At 42.3% G+C, this 18,698-nt stretch overlaps 1 protein-coding gene across 1 annotated transcript; it reads right to left on the reverse strand.

The window, feature by feature from the left end:
- Nucleotides 1-4,208: 4,208 nt before the first annotated feature.
- Nucleotides 4,209-12,361, reverse strand: KRCC1 (lysine rich coiled-coil 1). The gene is made up of 7 exons (XM_030450893.1): nucleotides 12,358-12,361; nucleotides 11,367-11,473; nucleotides 9,254-9,355; nucleotides 9,005-9,176; nucleotides 8,011-8,259; nucleotides 6,358-6,472; nucleotides 4,209-4,974 (listed from the first exon to the last, which is right to left on the reverse strand). The coding sequence occupies exons 1-7, from the start codon at nucleotides 12,359-12,361 to the stop codon at nucleotides 4,209-4,211; spliced, it is 1,515 nt and encodes a 504-aa protein (XP_030306753.1).
- Between the last annotated feature and the right edge of the window lie 6,337 nt (nucleotides 12,362-18,698).

Raw genomic sequence — 18,698 nt, forward strand, 5'->3', positions numbered from 1 at the left:
CGTTGTAGTTATACTGCTGACCCAAATCTGTGTGTGCTTTGCCATGGTAGGGACTTGTTACTGGATGAGGCAGGTGAAGCTCTGCATTGACAGCCAGGTGCAAGGACTGGGGCTGGCCAAACGCCTCCTACCATAGTCAAGGGCAAGACTGGGTTGGCCTCTGTGTTTGCCACCAAGAAGAACCTCTAGCTCCGCTGTTGGTTGCAACCCAGTAGGCGTTGAGCGGTGGGGACACATGCCATGCCAGACCTTGATGTGTGGGATGGCTTCCTCTGTATAAGAGGGCCATCCAGGAGGGGAGGACAGGCCAAAAAGCCTGCAGTTGGCATGAATCAGAGAATGGTTGAGGTTGCAAAGAACCTCTTGAGATTATCTAGTCCAAACTCCTTACTCAAGCAGGGTCACCCAGAGCAGATAGCCCAGGACTGTATCCAGTTGAGTTTTGACTGTCTCCACAGATGGAGACTCCACAACTTCTCTGGGCAAGCCTTTTCCAGTGTTTGATCACCCTCAAAGTAAAAAAAGCAAGAGTTAGAATAAGTAATTTGTCTTTGAACTTATGTGAAGAAGTTGCTCTTGTGTGATTTAAGACTCCTGAAGCAGAGGAGAAAGGGAGAAGGAAAGCCAAGGACAGTGTCTTTGGAAGAAAAGAGAAGGGAATGTGATGCCTGAGTGTGGAAAAGCACCCAGTGAAGATGGCAGAGGTGTTACCAGCCTCAGAGACTTGGAAAGATGGTAGAAGATGAGCAGAATGAAAGACTCTGTAATCACCTTGGACTTACAGGAGCTGAATCCACATGAACCTTTGTAACAACCATCTCTAGGTTCCCAAGACTCCCAGAATATCTGGCCAATATTTTGGTGAGATCTTGTTTTTGGAGCCTGGACATTACCATTTTGTTTTGCTTAGGTGTGCATATACTCAATAAAAGTTGTCTGTTAGAGAATGAAGTGTCTGTTCAATCACCTCCTGCTCCCCTGCTCACTGCTCAGGCTTGTAAGTTTGGCTATGCTAGTTAAAAGAAATTCTGGTAAAAAGAAAACAGGTGGGTTTTTTTCCACATTTATAGGCCAATTTTTCTCACTTGCAGGATATTCACTTAAGCACAAAGATTTCTGCCTTGAGATGAAGAGTGAGGCTCTGGGCTGGTGCACAAACCTGCTCCCCTTTTTCATCACCCCCTGCCTCTGGATCCAGGAGGAGCTTTTAAATATACAGAGGGGGGTCTCAAACAATTCAAAAACATTGGCAATTTAAAAAACTACATTAGCCACCTTGTTTCCAGCTCATGTGTCTCATCTCATATCAAGGTGCTGCTCTCTCTAGAGATGTGTGTGTGTGTGTGTGTGTGTGTGTGTGTGTGTGTGTTATACAGGCAATAAAACCCTCTGTAGCCCAGGCTGAAATAAAAAGATTAGAGTCCTGGCCTTTAGCCCAACAGGCAACTACTGGGCTAGCTCAAGAAATGAGATAAAAGTTTCTCACAAATGCTGGGCTGTGAAGCAAAAAGAATCCCTATTTTGGCCCAGCAGACCTTTTTTTAAAAGAGTTAAATATATGGGTTTCATTAAGACACTTTCCCTAAACAAAGCACACATGATAACTGAGCTAATGAAAATGTGAATAAATAAATCACTGTCTAAAACACAGAAATCCTTTTTTCACCCTCCAAGCACCACAGAAACAGCTCCTTCACCCTTGGGTTAAAGGGTTGAACTCTCCCCCAGCCCTCCAACCCAATTCACCTGGGAAAGAACCAGTGCCTGGTACCCTCTACACTCTGCTGCTCCCCATAACGAAACCTCACAGAAAAAAAAAGTGGTTATTTTGGTTAAAGCACCTCTCTTACTCTCAAACCTCGTATGTTCCATGGGAATTAATTTCCCTGTGAATAATTACCCTTTAATAGAAAGCCTTTCCCCTGACATCTGTTTTGGGAGCCTGGAGAGAAAAAAGGAATCACAAAAAATTCACATTATCCACCCTTCAACCCCAGACAGTGTGGGCAGGGGGGGGGGTTACCCCCAGGATGATGGTTGAGCCATAGGGAAAGGGGTTCCTACCCCTATACCCAGGTTGTAGCTGAACAACATCCATGTGGCTGCTGGATGTGGCAGCAGCATCTTTTGCAGCTGCAATGAGCTGCTGCCCTCTGCAGAGCCCACACATGGCTGGAAAGTATGCAAAAGTATAAAGTCCCCCCCCCCCTCTTTTAGTGTCATTTCTTTGTCACCACAAAGCAGGAAGGGCTGTGTTCATGGTAGCAGCAGTATTGCTGTGGCTGAGATCAGGTGCAGCCTGGGGGAAGGACCTCATCTGCTTCTCCAGATGTTTCAGGAGATGCCATGAAAAGTTTTACCCAAACTTCCCTGCTTTTCTGAGCCAAACGAGTAACACAATGTGATTTATTCCCTCGGTGGGTTTTGAGAGTTGGTTTGACAGCTAAAATGCTTTGGATGTGGGACAGATTCTGGCTGATGTTGATTTTTCTTGAGCTTGTAGAGTCCCAGAGAGATTCTGTGATGTGCCAGAGCTCAGCATGAAGGGAGATGCTTGATTTATTCTGCAGAGCAGACTCAGGAAGGGATCAGACATAAATCAGCCTGGCTGAGCAGGGAACATGAATAACCCAGGAGGGAGCTGGTTTACTCTTGTTAGTGGTGAAATGACTGAAGTTATATCCCACAGAGGGAAATGCAGGGAGTTCTTATGGCTTCCTCATTTTTCTTGAAAAATGAAAGACAATAGAAACAATTTACCATTTTGAGAGAAATCTATCATTGGCATGACTTGAGTTTGGCAAAGCTAACACAAGACTGTAATTAGGCCTTCAAAATACCCTTGTTCCTCCAGCTGCTCTCACCAGGGCACCAGAGTCACAGCTACCTGAAGGAGACCAAAAAGACACAAGGTTGCTTGGAATAGTGCAAGCTTGAAGGTTCAGGGAAAAACACCTCCCTCCCTTAAGCTTTCAACTACATTTTCCTCTTTCCCAGCATCTCTAGAAATAATGCAAAGGCCACCCTACATATCCTACGTATGTCCCCCTTTCCATCCTTCAAGATGAAGGCTTGTCCAGTATGACAATGAACATCCTGGCTGATGCCAGCCCAGTAAGAACGGAAAATGGGAGTAAAAATTCCCTGTAATTGGCAATATGCAATCAGTACTTTAATATAACCCTTTGCTTGGCTTTTTCTTGCAACTCCAGCAAATTCTTCTATTTGCTAATACTATTCTAGCCTTCCAAATGCATTCAGAGGACACAGACATGCTTGCATGGCAATATTCTCTGCACTTAGTGTGTTTTCTGCAAGACAAAGGTGTTTTGGCTGTGATACAGGACTGGTAATATTTTCAGAAACCTGTATGTGGTCAGGCATTACTGGGAAGAGGAAAGAATTCCTGGCACACATTCACATTTGAGCACTACATGCTACACAGGAGCAAAAGGTTCCTTCCCAAAGGGCCCTGAGGCCTCTGCATCACAGACACCACTTGACACGAGCTACTTGGCCCAGGAACCTCATTGCAAGCACAGATGTTGCTGCACCTTTTCTGAGTTTCCTAAATTAAACTAAATCTCAGGATTACAAGGAGAAAGATCCACTAGACAATGTATATTTGACAACCAGTTGCATGTTTAATATTTTAATACTTTTATTATTTTAATATTTTACACTCATAACTGGGTGACAACCCCAAACTGAACCAAACCTCAAAAACCCCAATAGCAAATAAGATCTGGAATCAGCAGCTTTTTCACATTCTCCTTTTAAGTCTGTCATAGAAATGGTTACAGACGTGGCTGGGAACACTGCAGTGACCTCATTTACCTGGCTTGTTTATGTACTTTCCTAGAAGAATAATAGAAAACTCAAAAGGAGGCACCATGAATACCAGAAAGGATCTACACATTTTGGGTGAAATTTCAACAGGATTCTGTGAGCCACTGACCCTTATTTATGGCATATTTCATAAGAGATTACAGACTTTGAAACTCACAGAACTGCAGTGGCTGCTGTACAGCCATGTAAGAGGAATAAAACCTGATGCCTACCTACTGCCCCAGAATTTCAGAAAACAGGCTTTTTTTTTTTAATGTACTAGACTGGAACAAGAACTTCTCTTAAAAACCCCAAAAAAGTCACAATATAACACAAAATGCTTACTAACAGAATCAACTTCTTAAAGCTAAGCAAAACCTTTAGCAATATCCTAAGACAGATTCATCCCAAAGCAGCTCCTCTTCTCTTTTGACATTTATCTGTGACTTTTTACCCTTTTTTTGCTGCTTCATCTCTTTCTCAGCAGGGTTTTCTTTAGATCTTCTATAAGGTCTTGATGTCTTATCATTTACCAAGTCTATCTCAACTTTAACTCTCTTTAGCTTCTCACTTTCTTTTCCAAAATCTGCACCTTCAATATTTTTCTTTCTTTTCTGCTTTGTGGTTTCTTTCTCATGCTTCAGCTCTTTATTGGTGAATTTTGTGTCCTCAGAATGATTTACCTGAAATTTCTCTTCCTTTCTGAAGAAGGTGGTAGAAGTTTCAGCAACCATACATTCAGATTGTGCAACTGATAGGCTGAAGCTCTTCTCTCTGATGGTGGCCACCTCAGAAGCTTGCTCTTCTTTACAGCATCCCGTGTTGTACTGACAATCAGGAGTATTTTCTGGAGCAGATGGCCAGCTTGGAGATTTTTTTTCACCAGTATTTGTAGGTGACTGGGTTTCTGAGAAAAGGTTGTAGTGCTGCACTTGGTCACACTTAAAGTCTGAAGATATAACCTCACCAAGGTCACTCCCTCCTTCAGTGCTTTTGTCTTGAAACTCTTTCTCTTCTGGCTTTCCTAGATACCCTCCTGGCTGTAGATATCTGGCTTTCTGAACACTAAAGTAATCTGTTATGTCACCTTGGAAGGAGTAATTTGTTTTCTTTGGTTCCTTCCTGAATCTGGCAAGCACTGCTTCTCTGCATAATTTGGATAGAAAGTGTTAGTTAATAATACAGAGCAATTTGCTTAGCATCTGTTGACTAAAAAAAAAAAAAAAAAAAAAAGTCATATTTCCTAAGTTAGAGAAAGAACACATTCCAGGTGTGCTGTTCTGCAATTGCTTGGATCCTGCTACACACAATTGTATCTGTAAAGCTGGAGTTACAGGGAACAGACTCTGCTCTTTGTCACAATTGAAAATCTGGATTAAATCAATGAAGAACAAATGTGACATAGGCTGCTCCAAGAGTAGGACGTTTTTAAAGTGACTGCAGACATTTTTAACACTACTTTTTTAGAAAGAAAATTCAAGATTGTCTCTCATTAACTAATCTCAGTTAGCAGCAGATAAGCAGCAGTTGCATTACATACCGACAGTCAAACAATAAACTGTGCAACTCCACAGCAGACACAACCCAGAATAAAGACAACCAACCTGGGGACTGAAAAACCCCAGACAAGATAAATGTGCTCCCCAGTCAAAACCACCTATCTGTTTTTATTCTGTGCTCCCTTCCCTCAGCAAAGTAGTTAGGTGACAAAGATATCCCCTGTGGAAGGGGAGCTCTGAAGACACTTAAGTATATCTTGTTCTGTCTTAATTCACCAGCTTTACACATTCATTTTGTTAAACTAATAGACAGGCCTAAACTGTTGACTAAACAAAACATTTAAAATCGTCAGTCTCTTGTGGTTATATTATTATTGCACCTTCATTTAAAACTTGTCTCATCACAAGGCTTCCCACGTAAGCACTTCTGATATTTTGCCGACCTGCAGAACAGTTTGGAACAAAGTGAATCTGAAACCCCCGCAGCATCCACTCTGCAATTGGCAGGGTCTGCGAGCCCTCTAGTGGGTGAGAGGGAAAGCACAGGAGCTGCTCTCTAACCCCAAAATAATCTCCTGCCAAGGGTGAGATGCACGTTGAGGAATCCTGAAAGCATCACGGTGGAGGGCGACTTGGAACTTTGGGGGATTAATATTTTCTTTGCACTGTCAGTAGGAAACTTTCAGTTCAGATCAGTTCCTTCTAGGTTGAGCATGGAAGATTCTGTACCAAACTAAGTGCTTCCAACCCCCTGAGATCAAAGTAGGAAAACTGTAGAGGTTTCAGGGTCTTTCTCTTGTGGGAACACCAAGACTGAATTCCAGCCACAAGTATGATGTGTAAATGGACAGTGCCCCTTTGAACCAGTAAACCAAACAACAAGGAAACCCCCTGACCAAAAACCAAAACCATACAAACCCCCCCAGAACCCCACGAACCAGTTAAAGTCACTTAGCAGACAACAGGGCTAATGAAGAAGTTTGAAAGTACAAATGGCAGTGGAATGATAACAAAAGATTTTCTGACTTACTTTTTTCTGTGTTTAAATCCTTGCATGTGGGACTGGTAGGTTTCTATAGATGCAAGTATGATGTTACAAACAGGGCACAGGTAATAACCAGCCCCAATTGCTGCAAAGAAGGAACCTGCAGGTTAGAGGGACTGCAAATGAAAGGCAAAACACAAAGCACATCACAGTCCCTGCCCACACAACTATCCCAGCATAATGTTCCCATAAACAGCATTTGCAGACAGATGTAAAGTCTCTGCTGCTATTTTACACTGGAAGAATGTTCATGAAGGGGCTGGCAAGGTGTGCAGTTGCAGTGCAGCCATGGTTTAAACATTAACAAAGAGTATTTCAGGTGAGTGAGGCAATCCAAGGGAATTCTGGTAAACTATTGTCCAGTGATGATGAGAATGAACTGTACTGAAAAATTAAATACTGTTTTTAATACCTTTCCCAAAGCAAGCACCACCTGACACCAGCCAAGCCAGTCCAGATTTAATTAAAATAAGAGCAGCTTAAACATTACCTGCTCAAATGTTCATGCAGTGTTGGTTCAGCCCTGCAAAGATGTTGAGTTGTCAATACTGTACTTTATGAATATGGTATACAGAGTTTTGGGCAACTATAAGGTGAGGTCAGATGGGGAAAACCTCTGTGTTTTCTAGGCTGTCCTTTTCTCCTCTCCTACAATCTCTGTCATTCACAGACCTAAGTGTTCTGAAAGTGGTGAATAACCATTCCCTGTGGAAACCCAAGAGCTTTTTTGTTTTTTTTTTTTTTCCAATGGGCTATTTCTTTGCACCAGGACTATTATTTTGCTAAAATTATAGCATGAATTAAGGAGAGCTGTTTTATAGTGACAGTGACTTCTGACTCTCAGGTAAGATTCTGAATTCCTTGCTAAAGAAATGATTGACAGCTCTTTTGCAGAGGACCTCAACATTAAAGGAAGTTACACAGCAAGAGGGCCTTGGCTTTGGACTCAGTCTATGAGCTGGACACAATCCTGATGGAAGGATAGAGAGCAGTAACTTTAGGAAACAAATTTCCTTTTGTGGGAAATGTGTGAAATGATTACAACCATCTTAATGAATAAAAGATCAAGGGAAGGAATTTTACCAGTTTTCAATTATTTAAAGAATGCAACAAAAAGGAAACAAATGATTCGATTCTTGTGTCTGCTGCTTGTTCTGTGCACAGTGAAGAAATACATTGTGGTCAGAGAGAGCTGAATTCAATGTTAGTAGAAGGTTTTAAGATCAAAAGTATAAAGATCAAAAGTCTTGGGATTTGATCCTTATGGGGGTTATGCTTCCAGCAGAGATGGTCTGTCAGAACAGGGTGGATGACCATCTTAAGAGCCACACAGGTACAACTGATCATGGCTTTGGCCTTAGGGGACTGGGCTATTTTCTATGATACTTTGTATTTGACTGCAGAACTTGTTAAGGACTGGATTGGGTCCCCAAATCAATGAGAAACAGTTTCCAATCTACTGATGTCAGAATTTTAGCAGTTCATAGGCAAAACAGAAAGGAAGAAATACGTTTATTTTGAAACACAAGAGAAGACTATAATTTGCTTGCACACACCAGAGCAGTTCCTTGGACAAATGGGAACCAAGCCCTTGAGCTACATTCAAGAGACTGTAACATTTGCTCATGTTCTGCTTACCATTTGTGCCAGATTCCACAGGGATGGCTTTGTCTCCCAGTTCCTCCACCAGCTTCTTCCGTGCTTCATTTCTTCTGTGTTTCTTCCCAGTATAATGCTCTTGAGCCACAAATGGATTATTGAAGGGAGCACAGCAGAGCCCACAGAACTTTTCTGGATCATTTAGGTTCAGCCTTGTGTTGGAGGATGATGAAGCTTCATCAGCTTTTGAAGGCAGCAAAGGTTTCTCAGCCCATGGCTTCTGCAAAGCTGGAGATGTGGAAGCAGAGGATAAATCTTCTGACAGGACAGCAAAGGAAAGGCTAAAATAATTCCATAGAGCAAAACAGGTGACTGCAAAACTACAGAGCTGGAAAGAATAACAGTCTGCTGGGTGAGGAACTACTTGCAAAAGATGACAAAACATCTTGGTCCTTGAGAGGATTTGAAACTACAGCCAAGGTAAGGAGGACAACCCTGGAATACTCAGAAACCCTACCATTAGATACCTCAAAATCAGCTGTGGGTGATGGCTGGTCACCCTAGATCTTTATAGAGTCCAAAAAAGAGACATTTACCCTGCTGCAGATGATTCAGAACATGTACACAATGCTACACTTCTAAATACAGGTCAGCACTTGTACAAGATAAATGCCAGTTAAATGCTGCTTGTAGACAAATAGTTTTTTAATTTCTTATCATGTTAATTTGTCAGAGCAACGTCTTGTTGGGACTGCACTGAATTCTCAGAACTACAATAAACACGTTTCATTAATCAAAACAATCAGAAATACTTGCTTTTAGTTTCAATGAAAGACAGGCAATTTGAAAGCAAGGTTCCATGGCTTGCACAGGGTAGTAGTGTCTTTGTGTATTCAGCTAAGGAGTTGCCACAAGACAGCTCCACAGCTTTGGCAGAGCAGAAAAGACATGGCAAGTGTAGGAAGATACTTCTCTATGTGCCTTTCAAAAAGTGACAGAAAAGCATATGCAAAGCAAGCCAGTCAGTTCTTACCAGGAACAGGCTGCATGCCCTGGCTCTGTGCCAGCATGTTGGCTTGCTCTCCTGATAGCTGCTTCAGCTTCTTAGCATGGATCCTTCCCAAGTAGTGAGACAAAGCAACAATTGGGGAAGTAAAAAACTTATTGCAGAGATTGCAGTATTTGTTTTTGTCCACTATTTCTGTCTGAAACCAAGCAAGGAGAAGCTCAGTTACAAGCACTCACTGAAGGACACAAGGAATCATTTTATTTTATTTCTCACCTGAGAACTGATGCAATCCATTTCTCTCTGTTTGCCATGCCTCTCACTTTTCTCCCCATGGGTCTGGATGTAATGCTGAACTTTCTGAGCATGCTTTTTGCCCTGGGAAGAGATTGCAATGATTGCTGTTCAGCCTGAGGAAGAGGAGGTTCAGGGGAGACCTCATTGCTCTCTACAACTACCTGAAAGGAGGATGGAGCCAGGCAGGGGTTGGTCTCTTTTCCCAGGCAACTCTCAATAAGACAAGAGGGCATGGTCTTAAATTGTGCCGGGGGAAGTTCAGATTGGCTATTAGAAAGAATTTTTTTTCACGGAAAGGGTGATCAGACATTGGAACGGGCTGCCTGGGGAGGTGGTGGACTCTTCGTCCCTGGAGACATTTAAAAAGCGACTTGATATGGCACTCAGTGCCATGGTCTAGTGACTGTGGCGGTAGCTGATCAAGGGTTGGACTCGATGATCTCTGAGGTCCCTTCCAACCCAGCCTATTCTATGATTCTATGATTCTATGATTCTCTTCCAGTGCCAAGCAGTGGTATATCCAGTCACTGGGAGGGACTTCATTCATCAAAAATGCTGCTTTCAACACCAGCCAAGTTGTAATTGTATTAAGCAGATCCACAAGCAGACAAATGTCAGCTCATGTAACAATACTATGCTTTAATCAATAATAGGGTACTTAGCATTACTCACAAGATTTTGCCTCAGGCAGACCTCAGATTCATTTACCCTCAGCTCTCTGGGGAATCAAAAATCCTGACACATTGTCTTAAAAACAGGGATGCTAAAATAGGGAAAGGAAGGAATGCAGCCATGCTACAGAGCAAGTCTGTTGTGCTTCTTCACCACTAAGCCTGGAGGCTTGACATCAAGGCCATCCAGTGTCCTGACACAGAAGAATGACAGGCAGCACGACTCAAGTTACCTTCCTAAATAAGAAATATTGTCTCCCCAGACAGACAGTGGAGAGAAACAGGTTCCCCTGGAAGTTGTGTTGAAATATTTCCAGCTTGTAGTCAGTCTGTAGAGATTTCTACACCCTTCTGTTGAGGATACACAATGGTCCAGGTAACTAAAATTGGATGTTAATGAATGCTTCCCTCAGATACAACTATTTTTAAAGTTTTAGGTGTGCTCTCCACCCCTGACCTTCAAACTCTTGCACTTGTAATGCACTTACCCACATGCCACACTAAACAGTGGTAACCTATAAAGCAAAAGAAGTAACTTGCCTTCTCTGACCTGAAGCTTTTCAGCTGTGTCTTAAGGATTCTGAGGAGCAGAGCAGGATATTATAACAATATTATCAAAGAGAAAGGGGTTCTATCACACTTGGCTAGATAATACAACTAAGAAAAACAAAAAGAGTTATTCCAACAATTTGATTTGTAGTGAAGTCAGGTAGCAGCATCTATCATCCTCAACTAGATTTGGATCCAAGAATCAGGAAATCAAACTGAAGGCCTGAACTCTGTGAAGTTCTGACAGCACAAATACTGCTGAAGTTAAACTGAAGTAAGTAAATACAACATCTTGAAAGACCCAAGTCTTAATAATGTGACTAGCAAGAAAGATTTATGAGAGCAAATGATATTTTGAACTTCAACTTTTTTTCAAGATGAGAAGAAAGCCTTCAAGATTCAAAATGAAGTTTCAAAATTAAGCATGCTTGCCAATGTCTTCAAGAGTATTGCAAGGCACACAGTTGTTCCAGCAAATGCCTTCAGCACAATTCAGACAACCTGCCTCAAGCAGACACTGGTGCCCAGAGCAGTATGTGTGTGTTTCACTGCATCACCTCCTTCCTCCAGCTCTGCCCTGGTGCCACACACATGTTCTGGCTCATGTGGTGCAGTTCTGCTTCAAGTCCCATAGGCAGCATGACCCAAACATGCTCAGTTCCTTCTAAGATCATGCTGCAATATGCAGATGTTTGCCTTTCACTATCACTGAACCCATAACTATCACAGCATTCAAGTCTGCTTAATGTCTATGCCTAGCATAAGCCTTGAGAAACACACTATCACAGTGTTTCACAACACTGAGTAGAAACCTCAGATGAATAAACCAAAGCCCCAGTGCTTCCTAAGAGAAATTCTCCTTCCCAGCCTACCTGATAGTGGGACATCCTTTGGGACTCAAACTGCAGCACTGCCTTGCAAACCTTGCAGAAAGTGTCAGTGAAAAGGTCCCTTCTTGTTGCCTCATCTAAAATGTCATCTAAACATAAAGAGGCAAAAATCAGTCAGTAGTTAAGTGACATATACTCTCATGTGTTTGCCTACACAAAACATCAGCCACTTATATTTTCACACACAACACAAGAGGAAGGAACTGATGTCCATCCACTGAACTGCACTGTGCCTTGCTGGGGCTTCAAAGCAATGCTGTAAAGCCACCTGGTCCTCACACAAGCACTGCTCTCCTCACTTGGAAAGTTCTATTACAGAAGCATCTACTTAAAACAAAGAAGACAAAGGCTCTTCATTAAGTTTTCAGTCCATTCAATGAGGGTACAATGTCAAAAATACAGCCTAAAAAGAAGGATTTTAACTGGACTAGATCACAGTTAGTTAAATGTAGGAATATTCCTTGAGGAAGAGATTTAAAGAGAGTCTGGGAGTAGCTCAGTACATGAGACAAGCTGAGACCTCCTGGCCTAAGAAAGTTGTACCTGTGTCCCATGTACTGATTTACCCAGTTCAGTTATATGGGAAAAAAACAGCTCCAGTGCCTTGTTTCAGTTTTCTTTGCCCTGTTCCCAATTAACTCATGGGCTGTATACACTTCAATTCACAGTAAAATTGGCCCAGGCTTGAAGCAATTCCTCAATAATTGTATGTTCAGACACATTTCACCTGGGGAGGAAGGACAGCCTAATTAAGCACTCCCAAGCAGTGCCAACATTATGTCAATTAAGAGAATTAAACACATCCTTCAGAATAGCACAGCAGTGCTAACAAAACTTTACAAAGATAAAGCTACATCATCACCCCTGTTCCTTCTCCTCTTAATACACTTTCATTCATTAGGAAAACCAGTTTAAGTCATATTGCTTTAAGCTCATCTCTACTACAGGCTGAATTTTCAGGGAGCAAGTTTACCCATGCTGTTATACCACCAAATCTTTTTCTGTGCTGACAGACTCTAAAACTACCTGTTTCTTTTTCATCCCCAGCATGTCTCACTTTAATTCTAATTAAGCCAGAAGTTCACTTTTTCGCATCACCCTGCTCTTGAAAATAAGCCAACATTAAAGAAGTGTAAAGAAAACATAAAGGTAGATGCATAACTAGGCAGTTCAACTAAAATGTGCCCTTCAAAGTTAAAGGGAAAGCACTGGGGAGAGATTTATGATGTCTTAAGTGAGCTTAAACCCTCTAAGTTTACCCAGTGGTCCATCCTGGATGCCACAGGTGGAGCAGATGGCTTTTTGTGAGCTTTGCACACAGAGAGGTTGTGGGCAAGGAAAACATTGCTGCCTGGGGTCTCAAGGCTTCCTGAAACCCCTAAAGGCAATCAGCCTTCACTGCTAATTCTAATCAGTTCTCCCTTGGCCCCTTTCCAAAGCAAAGCCCATGGGAATGTGGAAAAGCAGAATCAAATACTGTGTAGTGTGAGCTGCAACTCCAAGTAACAGTGCTAAGCTGTGGGATGAGCAGTTCACAGATGATGAAGGAAGAACTAGAAGCTACTGAATCCCTCGTGTGCCCTGGACAGCACATTGCTGGCATCACTGCACTAGTAAAAAGCTTCTTAAAAAAATGTGCATGAATTTCAGTGCAAGCTGAATGACATGTGCATTAACTGAGCCAGGAGTGTGGCTCCAGTGGATGTTTGAAACAAGGACTGCTTTGACAACCCAACAGTAGCACAGGCATCCAGCTGGAAATCCATCAGCAGCTTGATGGGCACTGAGAAAACCCAAGGAGTGGCAGATGCAGAGACCTTTCTCAGGTTGTCCATGGCTATCATGTCTTATTGCTTTAGAAGTTCAAGGATGTCTTTTCAACTTGAAACCTTTGCTACCTCTTTCCTTACTATGATTAGGTTAATTGTAGAAGAATCTTTATGGCATACAATGTAAGAAAGACAGAGAAAAAGTATTTCCTCAGGGCAGTATAAAGGTGGCAGGAAAAATACTAACATTAATTAAAATGTCAGAGAACAGGTAATTTAAAAAAGCTTGTTCAGCCCAGGACTTTATACCACTTGATTAAAAAGGAAATGCTCCCAGCTTTAGCCTATTATTAATTTTTCTTTCCCAATTCTTGGGGGTAGAGAAGACAGAAAAAAAGCAGAATAATGTAGTAAAGAAAAAGCCTAGGCTAGACAAAGCCCTTAAGGCAAAGGTATAAAGTTTCAAGTTCAAGGTACTGAACCCACAAAATGACACAGCCAAATTCTTCCAGTGCCAACAGCAAGCATCACATTTTTATGAGAAATGGATGGATATCCATGAATCATGTTCAACAACTGCAGGTCCTCAGGAGCAAATATTAACCCACATCTTCTCATTTTACAAACCCTTTCACATGGCTGTCTCTCAAGACACACCAGGACCACCACAAGCAATGGGGTTAGTGAATTTTACCAGACTACCGCCTGTCAGCCCCACAGAAACTGAGGCTGCATGCTGCAGCCTGTTCCAGCTGCAAAATAAACCAGGTTAATTTACATCACCTGCACCACATCATTAATTTGCTTTACTCTGCAAACAAGAGAGGCAGGAGCTTGCACAGAGTCAGTTACCTCATCCTAGTTGAGTGGCTGGAACTCTACATGATGTGCAAACCCTATTGTTTGTCATCAGGAAATCATATTCCAGCTCAGGAACAGGATGAAAGATGAACAAAACCTTGAATGCTTGGAGTATCAGCTCTCAGCTGCAGGCAAACAGCATCCCTGAAATCCAGTCACTTTTGGTTGAGGGAAGCACAGCCACAGTACAGTGAGAGGCAGAAAACAGTCTTGGAAATAAGCTCAGATATCCACCTCTATCCATCTTAGAAAGGGGAGGTAAACATAACAGACTTTAAAATCCTTATAAAACACACTGAACTCTGGTATTACAGCTCTGGATTCCTATACGAGGAACAGACATGTTTCAATTCCTCTAGCTGGGTGAAAGGCATTCCTCCAAGGAAACAACACTGTGGTAGCATTAAATTCCAATTTTCTCAGTGAGTTTAGTCATTGAATCTCCTTTCAGATTACTTTTTGTTTTGTTTTCAAAGCTCAGGAGATTGTAAAAAGATGAAATGCCAAACTGGACTCTGTTGTTAAGAAATTAATATTGTTAATGCCAGGACTGCATGTTTTATCACTCAAAGAGTAAATTTTTTTCCCCACATAATTCTATAACAAGTTGACTTTCAAGCATTTACCTGCACCTTAGAACACTACATATTATCACAGATTTGATTAAGACACATAACCAAGCCTGAACACATGGGGGATGCCTTTGATGCCTACAACTACGCCTGGGAAACAGGGGTTAAACCTGGCCCAAACCTTCTCACATGCACAAACTAATCCAAAAAAACTGCTAAAAGCCCTGATGGCCAATTGAGATTCTCCCTGACACAAAACAGAAGCAGCCTACAATTGCTGTGAAACACAAGCTTCCTTTTGCCCAGAGTGAGCAGTAACAAGACACTTAGCCTGTTCTTAGTGCAGAGGAAATGTTTTAAAGCATTAAGACTGAAAGGATAGGATATCAATCAATACCAATAAATTCCAGATGTCCCCTTTTTGTAACATAGTTCCTTGCATCTCTTCATTCTTCTCCCCTTTGGTCCATGTCCTCTTTTTTACACCACTCTGTCTGCTCATCATCACACTGACCTCTGCTCCCTGCATCCTCTCACACCCACAAGGGTTGGGCCAGCCTCTCACAGCTCAAGCAGACTGAAATCAGCCATTCTGTTTTTACCAGAAGAAAAGTTGCAGTTTTTTTTTTTCTTTAAAGTGTCCAATCAATTTCTCTGGATTTCAGAAGAGAGATCTGATTTTTAAGAAATTTCTCTGAGCATAGTTTGATCCAGCTGTGCTTTACTTCTGGGAAGAAACTATCAAAAATATGAACAGGGGGCAACAGAAAGCTGATTAAGGTACTTGGTTCCTTCTGAAGAAGAATCTAATATATTAGACTTCTTAAAAACTGCAGCATAAGATGCAGTTCTTAAGAAGACCTCCTTGCCAGGCATTAAGCTATTTCTTTAAAATAAAAGACCCTTTCCCACTCTGTCATGGTTTATCCCTCCTTGGGTTTTAAGAATAGATAAGAAATACAACTTCCAATCCCCACTTTGTAAACTCTCAGGTTAAGACAAGCTACTTACCCTTCTTCCTGCTCTCTTCTGAACCATAAAAGCTCTCATACAACTGTATGATAGGAGTTTGTGCAATGTTACTTCTCAGCCTGCTCTCAGTGCTATTTGAGACAGGCTCCTGGAACAGTGGGTGAAGAACCTGATAGTGAATTGGTACCTGACTTCCCCCCCCTGCCTCTGGTAAGTGAAGATGTGTAGAATAGAAAAGGAAAGAGAGGGGAAAATTAGTAATTTATAACATGGGAGAGCTACATACTGAGCCTTGGAAAAGGCTAACTCCAGATAAACTACACTTTTATAGGTACCAAGGGTTTTTATCCTGTTGCCACAGAGCTAAAAGAAACCCCTTAGGGTAAACCAAAGAAACAAAATCCCCAAGGGGTAAATGTGTGTGGAGAAATTAGCAGGAAGTGTTGCCACAAAGTTCCAAAATCAAAAGTTAGAGCTAATTTTGTATATAAAAAAAGAAAACCCCCTCTTCTGAGCAGGCTATCAAACCAGAAATTGCCCAGAATTCCCAATTCTATAGCTCTGTTTGACACAGCTATGAACTGACAAGCATGACCAGCAATCCTTGTTGTGTTTGGCTCATGACAAAAACCTGTACTGGCTATGCACTAAAAATAAAGGGGTGAGCTACCTCTAAAGACTGAGAATTTAGGAAAAACAACCTTCAGAACCTTGAAATCTCCTGAAATTCCCAGGAGGTCAAAGTGCTTTTAAAGGCTAATGTACCACAACACATTTTGGAGTTCAGGAATGGGACAATTCAAGAAATGTGTGGGGAAAAAAATGGATTTTAAACCTAAACATAGCAAGACCACATTCCTAATGTATTCCTTTGATGAGCATACATACTCACATTGCTTTTTTCCTCCAGAAAGCTGACTGCTTAAAATAGCTGTCAGCTTTTTGAACAGAATGATCAATTCCACTGGGGCTATTTCTGTTCAATAGGACTACTAAATTTAACTGAAATGGGGAAATCTGCCAGCAATGGATGTTTCAAGTATGTAGCAAAAGCCCATATTTATGCATTGCTGAGTGTGTGTCTTGCCTTTTTTAAAAAAAAACAAACAAAATAAACCCCTTGATTTTTATTATACAGCTTAACAGTCAATGCTTACAAACCACTGACCAAAGCCTTGCAACATACAAGTACTGTATACCCTTTTTGAAGGGCTTGGAAGCCCAACAGTTTGTTGGTTGAGTGGTGGATTTTTTTGGTGTGGGGGTTTTTTTTGGTGTTTTTTGTTTTGGTTTGGTTTTGTTGTTGTTGTTGTTGTTTTGTGTGTGTGTGTGTTTTATTACATTTCATGAGAGATTCAGCAGAGGACAAGGGGAGTTCCCATCATTTCTCAGCCACAGCCTTAAGATTCAATCCCAGGGCTCTCTATATAACGTGTTTGGTGTATAATAGCAACCTGCTTGTCATCTTGCTGTCCCAGAAAGAAGAGATGAAGCTAGTGAAAGACTTACTTGCACCGAAGAATTAAACACAAACCTTTTACGAGCTGCCCATCAAGCTGCTCGGACCCATTCCGGATTCCCTGCCTTCTCTTTCCACACTGCCAACTTTCTCACCTCATTTCTCACTTCATTTCTCTCCCTCTTGTGTTCCCGCATTTTTATCTCAATTTTGGTCTCCCCTGCTCCTTTTTCCACACCGGCATCACTGAGAACCGACTTCAGTTTGGCGAAGGGAACAGCACCACGGCTCCTCCCGCCGATTCCTCCCGGACCCTCTCGCCACCTTCCCTCCCTCACAGCCCCGCGGTCCCCGGTGGCTCGAGGTGTCCGGTCCCCACTCACCTTCACAAAGGCCACCAGCGAGCAGAGGAGCCGGGGAAGCCTCTCCAAAGGCTTCGGCAGCCGCTATGGCCCCGGTTCTGCCCTTAGGGAGCAGCCCCCGCTCCTCAAGCCCCTTAAGGGCACCGAAACGCGGGGCCCTGAGGGCCGGGACACCTCAGAGAGCCCCGGCGGCCGATAGCTCTCCCGTAACGAGCTCCTCGGGCGGCTTCAACCCTAATCCTCTCGGAAAGACCCCGAGGGATTCACTGGAACCCCTAGACCCAGCCCAACTGGACCCAGCCCGCCCTCACGGCAGCTCTGCCGCCGGACCCGCCTCCACCTCAGGCGCCCGCATCCCGCCAAACTGAGGAGGGACCCCAGGAACCGCCTCGGAGCTACCAGCTACTGCCTCCTGACTGCCCAGTATCTATCAGGTACCCATATCACACTAGCATTTACCTCAGAACTACTAGTCATTACCTCAGAACTACTAGTCATTGCCTCAGAACTGCTAGTCATTGCCTCAGAACTGCTAGTCATTGCCTCACAACTTGCCTCAGAACTTCTAGGAACTGCCTAGCACAGATTGCCCCCCCCATATTTTTTTTATTTTAATTTTTCTCCCCAGTGCATGGCTTGTCTGAATGATGCTCACCGCAGGAAAGGTTAAATTTGCTTTGGGTAACTTTTCAGAGGGCAGCAGAGGGTGCTGTTTGCTCTCCTGTTGGGCACTTACCCCTCCAGCCCAATATCCAGATAGACTCAAAGTGCAAATTTTTTTTTTTAAATTATTTTTTCTTCTTCTTCTTTGTTTTGTTGTGAGCTTTTTCTGTAATCTAAAAGGGTGAGTGATACATTGTATTGGTGCACCACTGCTGTCTGATTCTGTAGACACCTTCTCTGCTCTAATTCAGTAACCTGTTGGGTATAGTTGGCCACTTTGAAAAGATATATTGTTTGCTTTATTTCTCAATTTATTTTACTATATTTTTGTTATCATTTCCTCTTCATCCTTCCCTTCTTTATTCTTTGCTAACTCGGAATCAGAAACAGTGTTCAGTGTGATCAGCGTCTGAGTTCAGTACAGTCACACTCCAAATCAGTTGGGGTTTTTTTGAAAAAAAAAAAAAACAATAAAAAATTCAGCACCTAATTTTGAGATGCTTAGATACTGCTGGCAAATATAGGTGTCTAAAATGCACTTACACACAGGGGAGTTAAACATGATCTCACAGGTGGGATCTCACAGAGCATCCTGACAACATACATCACTCGCATAGAGCTTCTCAATTAAAATTGTAATTCCTTTTAGTGACTGA

The sequence above is a fragment of the Calypte anna genome, chromosome 4B (genome assembly GCF_003957555.1).
Source record: "Calypte anna isolate BGI_N300 chromosome 4B, bCalAnn1_v1.p, whole genome shotgun sequence".
In the NCBI taxonomy this organism is placed as follows: domain Eukaryota; kingdom Metazoa; phylum Chordata; class Aves; order Apodiformes; family Trochilidae; genus Calypte; species Calypte anna.

Excerpts from the sequence above, each read along its gene's own strand:
- KRCC1 (XM_030450893.1), bottom strand. Across the intron at positions 9,356-11,366 it reads AAAGGATGTCCCACTATCAG|GGCAAAAAGCATGCTCAGAA; the intron begins GTAGGCTGGGAA and ends ATCTCTTCCCAG. Across the intron at positions 4,975-6,357 it reads GGATTTAAACACAGAAAAAA|AGAAGCAGTGCTTGCCAGAT; the intron begins GTAAGTCAGAAA and ends CAAATTATGCAG.